Source organism: Limulus polyphemus, unplaced genomic scaffold (genome assembly GCF_000517525.1).
Source record: "Limulus polyphemus unplaced genomic scaffold, Limulus_polyphemus-2.1.2 Scaffold1262, whole genome shotgun sequence".
Lineage (NCBI taxonomy): Eukaryota > Metazoa > Arthropoda > Merostomata > Xiphosura > Limulidae > Limulus > Limulus polyphemus.
In genome coordinates this window covers 82,990-90,987 of record NW_013666872.1, presented here as the reverse complement: position 1 = coordinate 90,987, position 7,998 = coordinate 82,990, and the positions used below count along the sequence as shown (strand labels likewise).

The window sequence follows — 7,998 nt, the reverse complement described above, 5'->3', positions numbered from 1 at the left end:
TAGTATAGTATATAGTATATAGTATATATATATATAATTATACTTATATATATATACGTTGAATATTATATATGATTTTAACTTTATACACAAGTGCCAAAATACTATAATTATGCATTATGTTTATTACAACGTTAATCTACACCATGAAAGTAGTTTATAACTTCTGAAGAATAATTTTAATTCGAAGCTTCTTGGTTTTGTAATCGTCCCTAACACAATGATGCTTGGTTCTTAACACTTTACTCTTAGGGTTAGTTTTAACCAAATATTTATTTAATGTATAGTTATCTTTTTTGGTTTTGTTATATAAAATTGATACCTGTCCAACATTCTCCTAACATTGCAGATGCCAAAACAGTGCAGAATAATCCATCTTTTCTATCCATTTTACGTTTATTTGATAAGTAACTGCATGTTTTTTGTTATTTTATCGGGATAAAAAGTTAACAATATAATATTTGTCTGTTTTTTAGAAGCACCGAAGCTCCTTTCGTTTAATTTTCCTAATGATGTTGAACTTGGAGGACGAGTCCAAGTACTGTGTAATCTGAATAAAGGAGACCTACCGGTAGAGTTTGCGTGGTTCAAAGATGACCAACCGATCAACAAAATGTCGGCAATCAAAGCAGGAATGTTCAATGAACACTCTAGTGTTCTGATTATTGAGAAAGTGTCTGCCTTGAATATGGGAAACTATACATGCGTCGTTAGGAATAATAGAGGTTCCGATAATCATACTGCTCGACTAGTTATTCCAGGTTTGTGAGAAGCTCCATAGAGAAATACAACTCTATTGTAACATTTAGATTAATCACTTACTCTGATATTTAAGATGATGCCATGACTGTATTATAATTAGGAATTTTTATGTACTTGTATTTGTGATTTACCATTTTGTCGTCTACATTGGCTTGTACTTTCAACATTAATAAGAGTTGTTAATTCCCACATATTTCGACCGTTCCTGTTGTGTTTCTTGCTTAACAGATAATTTTAAGTCAGTTCACAGAACAGGCACCTTAGGCATTTATAGTTTTCGATTTTACCCCTTTTTCTTAAAATACCTTTCTCAATTTGAGAAAGATATGGAGTCTCGTTAGAATATGAAATATTGTTTGTTTGTTTGGTATATTAAGAAATGACGCTATGTGGCGCTGAAGTCGCTTTGCATGACGCGTTTTATGTTCAGAGAAGATGTTTGGTGCGTTGTTTAGATGAGTCCAAGAAGAAAAGGAAGAAATTTGGCTTTTCATTTCAATATCTCATGAGCAGGGATCCAGGAGTTTTTACTTTGTGATTTTGTTTTGATAGCTACTCAGTTTTTGTCATATTGAAGCCAAATACTTGTAGCATTGCTCACTGTGGGAGTACTAGAGGTATTGCCGTGTGACGTCATTATGCATCTAAACATGGCGATCGTGTTCCATTATCTCCTGATTGGGCTGCCGTTGGGAGTATGCATTTCTTCTTTGTCTATAGGTAAGTTAATTTTCTCTATTGTTATTTTATTTGTTTTATGATTGAAATATTGAATAATAATGCCGGGTTTATCCCCAAAAATACCATATTGAAATCTAACAATAGTCCTAGGAATAACTTATTTCATATCGTGTATGACCATAAAGTTTATAAACATTCTTCCTAAAATAACTAAAAAAAGCTAAAGATGCCAAATCAGTATTGAGCAAAACATGCGTCTGTTTATGCGTGCTTTGATATAAGCTCAAGTTTTTTAAATCTTAGCTGTTTTTTAGCAAAATATTAATCTCGGGTTTGGTGAGATTAGGAAACGGAGCTAGTGAAAATAGAATTTAACCAACCTCGTTTCACTTTACGGATACACCTAGAGTTAAAATGATACGTAGAATCTTGGTTTTAACAAAATGTGTGTTGATGTTGGCGTTTGAAAATTTAACATTTGTTTTTTTTATTTGAAACAGAAGCGCCGAAACTACATTCATTTGCCTTTCCAAAGGAAGTAGATTTAGGCGGAAGAGTCCAAGTATTATGTAATTTAAACAAGGGAACCCTCCCTGTTACCTTTGCTTGGAAGAAAGATGGTCAGCCTATCAGCGTGGGAAAAAGGTTTCAAGTGGATCATTGAATGATATTTCTAGCATTTTTGCTAATACGTGACATAACCCCACTGGATATTGGTAACTACACGTGCTTAGCAACCAATCGTATTGGCACTGACACTTATACTGCGAAACTTCTTACTTCAGGTATATGCAGTATATAATTATCTTGGCCTCTACGTGTTTTTAATTTAATATGGTGATTTCTCAATACTGAATAATTGCTTATTAGAATTCATTAATACTATATGGATCTCCGTAATTCAGTCTTTTTTAAGTTAGGATTAGAACTACATCAAATGCTTCTTTTCACCTCATTTTAGGTTCTACAAGGTTTCTGGTTTAAATATTTAAGTTATTACTAAAGTTTTGAAACTATTGCGGCTGTAATAGTTTTGAGAATTTCATTTTTTTTTGTTTTCTGACGTTCTTATACTTGCGAAGATTGTTCGACAATGGCTTACATATTTTCATTTATTGTATTTAAAGAAACCAGACAGTAATTTTGGTAAAATATTACTGCAGGGTTTCGCCACTGTGTGGGGTTGATGTAGCTTAAATAGTGCAGTGTTCAGTGACATAATGGCGTTGGAATATTTCCGCCGTTAAATGGTTTGAAGATTTTTCGGACTCAGATCAAGTTTTTGTACAGTTCTACGACTTTCCTTACAAATCATCTTTCTCATCGTAGATATAAGTTTTAAATATTGTGATTTCATGATTTCATTTCCTAACCGATTAGCATTATCTTGCATGCTGTTAGTAAAGCTTGAGAAAGTTGGCCGTGAACGGAAAAGCGCAGATGCACAAACTCAGTGACGTCACATTTCTTGTATAAAATGGCGGCAAAACTGGGAGTGGTTCTACTGATCTACACACAATCCCTTCTGTGTTTGGTATCATCGTCAGGTAGGCTGTTGTTCGAATGTTTTAATAAAAAATTAAATCATATTTATAACTTTACGTATATCTAATATTGGAAACTAAATACTTGTTTTGGCATAACAATTATGCCAGAGAGGGAGATGTGTATTATACTTGTTATCCAAATTGGTAGTCAGGTACTTTTTAAACATTTACCACACATTAAGGATACGTGATTTTCAAATGAAACTTACGAGTAGGTGATTATAATGTCGAGAATAAAGATAATCCTAACGTGTGGAATCATTCTATGTGAACATTAGTGCTATTTTAGTTGTTATTCGACAACCACCGTTGATGACGTTGACGTGATTTTTTCCATTTACTCTCCATTATCTAGATCCTCCGAAAATCCAACCATTTTCATTTCCTGTTAATCTTCAAGTAGGGTCACCAATACGTGTCACATGTGGTCTCGAAAAGGGCTCACCTCCTTTGACATTTACTTGGAAGAAGAATGGCATCCAGTTGAAGCCGATTCCAAACAAAGTACGTTTTTTAGAAGATGAAGGATTTGTCATGCTTGAGATCAAACGATTGGATGCGTCTGATGTTGCTAATTATACTTGTGTCGCCAGAAATTCAGCTGGTGAAGACTGGTTTACCTCTCATCTTCTAGTGAAAGGTGAGGCCTGGTGTCTAAAATGATGACAGATTATTGAGGTTCATCTGTTACTTTATCTTCTGGAAAACTTGGTGAACGCTAGCAATTCTCATTCTTTTACTGATAGTGTAACTTGGATTTATTAAATGACATTATCTATATTTAATACAATGTTAAATTTCGTCATTTTCTAGAGTATACAAGGAACACTTAACGTCCATCATGCGACTTAACCATCTGCAATGTAAAAGTGTAAATATCATCCAAATGGATCGATCTTCTGCATGTTATTATTATTATTATTTAGGAGGCCTGATGATTAGAGCGTTCAACTCACACTCTATGGGTCGTGAAACTTGTCGCCTAACGTGCTCGTCCTTTCAGTTGTGGGGTCATTATAATGTGACTATTAATTCCACTGTTTGATGGTAAAGAATAACTCAAAAAGTTAGCAGTGGGTGGTATTGACCAGCAATCTTCCCTCGATCATTTCAGAATTAGGAAATGCTAGTGCAGATAACCATTGAGTAGCTTTGCGTGAAATTCAACAAACAATTATTTAGGAATTATACACCAACTTAACTAAATGCTACTGTATTATATCCATGGACATGGCCCTGAAGAGGGAACAAGAAACGGTGTTTAAAAATATTGTTTTTAGCTCTGTTTTCGTGAATTTTTCGCTAGCATTTGTCAGTTTACAATAGAAACCGTAAAGGAGGGAGTAAGAGGTCAAAATTCACCTGACCCTCTCAGGTTGTGACCAAATACCAGTTAGACTTACATCAGCTTAACGTACTTGTACGTATGAACAAAATGCCTTTTGTCATATTCCTTATTAAAAACTTCCTTTTTCCGTATTGCAATGTTTATACTGTTAAACGACACCAAAGTTTTGAAGGAGGAATATTTTACTTTGATATGTGGCAGGTAAGAGTGACACGTACTTTAACGATAAAGAAGAGTCCTTAAATACTATTATAGGACTTTATAATAGCATAGTATCAAAGAAACAAATTTATCTTAATCCGGTTTGTAATGTCAGAATCCAGTAGGATTTTTAAGCTAACTCTAAATGGTTTGTACAGCTAAGAATCCATTTATGGTCGATATTTGAGTAAGAGAGTATTTCCAAATATCGCCCTTACAAGCGTTGCGTCGTCATTACTGTTTCTTTAGTTAAATCGCAAGTTCCCGAACATGCTCACCCTTTCAGTCATAGGGGCGTTATACTGTGACGGTCAATCTCACGATTCGTTGGTAAAAGAGTAGTCAATAAGTTCGTGGTGGGTGTTGTTGACTAGCCGCCTTCACTCTAGTCTATCGCTGTTAAATTAGAGACGGCTAGTGCAGATAGCCCCCGTGTAGCATTGCGCGAAATTCAAACCAATCCTTTCTAACGTTACAGGGCAGTGCGTGTCGCTATTAATGTTTCTGTAGTTAAAAACTTAGTTTGGTACCAAAAGTTGATAAAAGGATTCCGAGTTTTATAAAGGACTGGCATGCAGTAACTCAAGAGTAATGGCAAATCAGTAATAGGGAAAATTAAGGCTTGCAAAATTCAAAACGCGTGATCTGTATAAACAATTATTTTAATGTTTTTTGGATGCTTATAATAAACATAAACAGGAAGGTAAGCGTCTTTGGGACATGAAAGGACTTTAACTTGTGTACTATTTCAAGTTATTTTAATTAAACTAGTTAAATATATTTAATAGTGTGGTAACAGACAAAAATAACATGATTCACGATTCACTATAATAAAACAAACATAGTTTTTGGATTCTTAAGACACAAAGCATAAACAGAAATCTTATTGAATAACTTGAGCTTATATTTTAGAAAACTATGTTATTTCGTACATGATGAGTTTACCAAATAAGCGAAACAACAGTTAAAATAAGATATTTGAAGTAAGTCGTTTCATGTGTAAGAGGCCAGGTGGTTAGGGCGCTTGACTCACTATCTGACGGTCGCGGGTTCGAATTCCCGTCTCACCAATCGTGCTCGTCCTTTCAGCCGTGGGAACGTTACAATGTGACGGTCAATCCCACTATTTTTTGGTAAAAGAGTAGCCCAAGAATTGGAGGTTGGTGGTGATGACTATCTGCCTTCCCTATAGTCTTTCACTGCTAAATTAGGGACGGCTAGCGCAGATAGCCCTCGTGTAGCTCTGCGCGAAATTCAAAACAAACCGAACCAATTCGTGTGTAAAGAAATGTTGGATCGTTCGAATTTGTGTATTCTCGTAGGAGGGAAATCGTCCAGTGATGGACGAAACAGCCACGTGATCAGATAGGGGAAGAAATTCGGCCAATATTAAAACAACTAGATATGATAACAAATGCTTTGATATTTCTCATTTTTATAGTCAATTCAAATTCACCACTTTATCAAACTTAAAAGATTATCACCGATGCCTTAGAAGTTTCTATGTTATGTTATTTCCAATTCACACATATTCTCGAGAGCCATCATGAGAACTTAGGTTTTAGTTGCAGAAGAGCCATTTGTTAATCATCATGGTTGGCGAATTTTATCAGATTTAGGATTTTCGAATGATATATTTAATCGTTCTATCTAAAACCTCTGTTGTTTCTTTTCCATTCACTAGAATTATTAAATATAAATACGATCATTTATTTAAATAATAGTCAAATCGTTTTCCTCCAAAACATAATACATTTCAGAATTTTTATTGAAATACTATGATGCTTGCTTATTTGAATGCTTTTATCCACCAGAAGGCGCCTCTGGTATGTTGTGAAGTCCCAAAAGACGCCATTGACATATAGAACGGTTTTGTGGATAAAGGCATCAAAGTAAAAGCTTTTTTAATGGGTAAAGTTTTATTTTCTAGCATTTGTTTTGTGAACTTAGTTATATTTTCCACTGATGCTACAAGAAATTGAAGACGCTGGTGTGGAAGACATCAGAAAACATTGTCAATTAGGTACAACAATTCCCACTATCGCAATTCTACGTTTTCGCTTCGTACTTGCAGTGAAGTTGGATGCTAGAGATATGACGTCATAAAAATATAACTGAAAGAAGATGGCGGTCGTTGAACAATGGCTTACTACGGTTTTCTTGCTTCTGCTGTATGTGTGTTTCGTAATATCGCTTGGTAAGTGTTCATATTTTTATTAATTTGAATATTTGAGGTCGTGAAATGTGTTTAGGACCTGTGTGAATTTTATTTTTATTAATTTTAATTATTTATTGACATTAAGGCAGCATCCTTGGTAGTTTAATGGCGGTTTAGTGGCCAATCTAGGGAGTTACACAGATAATATTTTTTTTATTAATTAAAACCTATCAAAACAGCATTTATTTAGATGATTGTTAAATACACAAAATGTTTCATTTTATACAGAATCGCCCAGAATTCAGCCATTTTCCTTCCCCCAAAAAAACAGAACTTGGAACTCATGTACGTGTTACTTGTGGATTACTAAAAGGAACATTGCCCGTTACTTTTACATGGAAGATAAATGGGAAAACTTTACAGATAAATGATAAAGTTCGTTTATTACCACAAGAGGGCTTTGTTGTGCTTGAAGTCAAGAATGTAGATGCGAAAGACAACGGAAATTACACGTGCATTGCCCAAAACATGGCTGGTAGTGACAGCTTTACTTCTTTGTTGACTGTGGAAGGTAATATAATAAATAAAATATGATTAGTTTTAATTATTTGAAGATTAAGACTTCATCTCTGCCAGGTGAGTAAAACCATAGAGGCTATTGGAAAATTGACTTTGCATTTAACTTAATCATTTGTTTTTTCAATGATATAACAGGCAACTTTATTTTCAGCCATGTTAGGCTTTGCTTTATGTAATGTGAAGAATGAAAACGATTAGTTAATTTAAGGCAAGTTTTAGAAGTAAAATTATTAAGTACGTTATCACAAGAAATGAATTAATAAATACTGTGTATTCAGTTTTTGTTTTAATTAGTTGAAACTTGTTTTACCAAGAACGATTCTTTAAAGTATTATTATTTTAAGACTAATATTTGATGATCACTATGTGGTGCTGTAGTAGCTGATCGTCCGATGCCATATTTACAAGAACAAAGCGTCTAGGAGGTCCTTTTGGTCAGAGTAACAGATTTTAGTTTTACAAATGAAATTCAACTGTGTGGAGATTTGTAAATTATGAACAAATTCATATTTTAATTTAGCAGGTTATTAATAGTTAAATTACAAATTCTGACATTAAGTTTCCAGCTATTCTTGCCGAGGCACTAAAGTCACCGAGACTAGCCTTTTTTGTGACGTCGTTGCATCATTTATCAATGGCGTGGAATGTATGTGAGGTTGTGCCTATTTTCTTCACCTTCTTCATTACGTTCGTGATGTCCATGGGTAAGACACAATTATATG

At 34.2% G+C, this 7,998-nt stretch overlaps 2 protein-coding genes across 5 annotated transcripts in view; both read left to right on the top strand.

Moving 5' to 3' along the window:
- Positions 1–7,998, top strand: part of LOC106462830 (Down syndrome cell adhesion molecule-like protein Dscam2) — a 70,317-nt gene that overhangs the window by 10,191 nt on the left and 52,128 nt on the right. The window contains exon 2 of one of the 4 annotated variants that reach the window (XM_022390222.1): positions 477–761. The exons of 2 other annotated variants lie outside the window; for them this stretch is intronic. In XM_022390222.1, the coding sequence (XP_022245930.1) occupies positions 477–761 (285 nt within the window). Of the gene's footprint in view, positions 1–476; positions 762–7,671; positions 7,981–7,998 lie in introns of those variants that run through there. One more of the 4 variants, XM_022390216.1, reaches the window with a different exon arrangement.
- Positions 2,631–6,730, top strand: LOC111086624 (junctional adhesion molecule A-like). The gene is made up of 3 exons (XM_022390225.1): positions 2,631–2,990; positions 3,346–3,630; positions 6,354–6,730. The coding sequence occupies exons 1-3, from the start codon at positions 2,921–2,923 to the stop codon at positions 6,374–6,376; spliced, it is 378 nt and encodes a 125-aa protein (XP_022245933.1). The 5' UTR covers positions 2,631–2,920; the 3' UTR covers positions 6,377–6,730.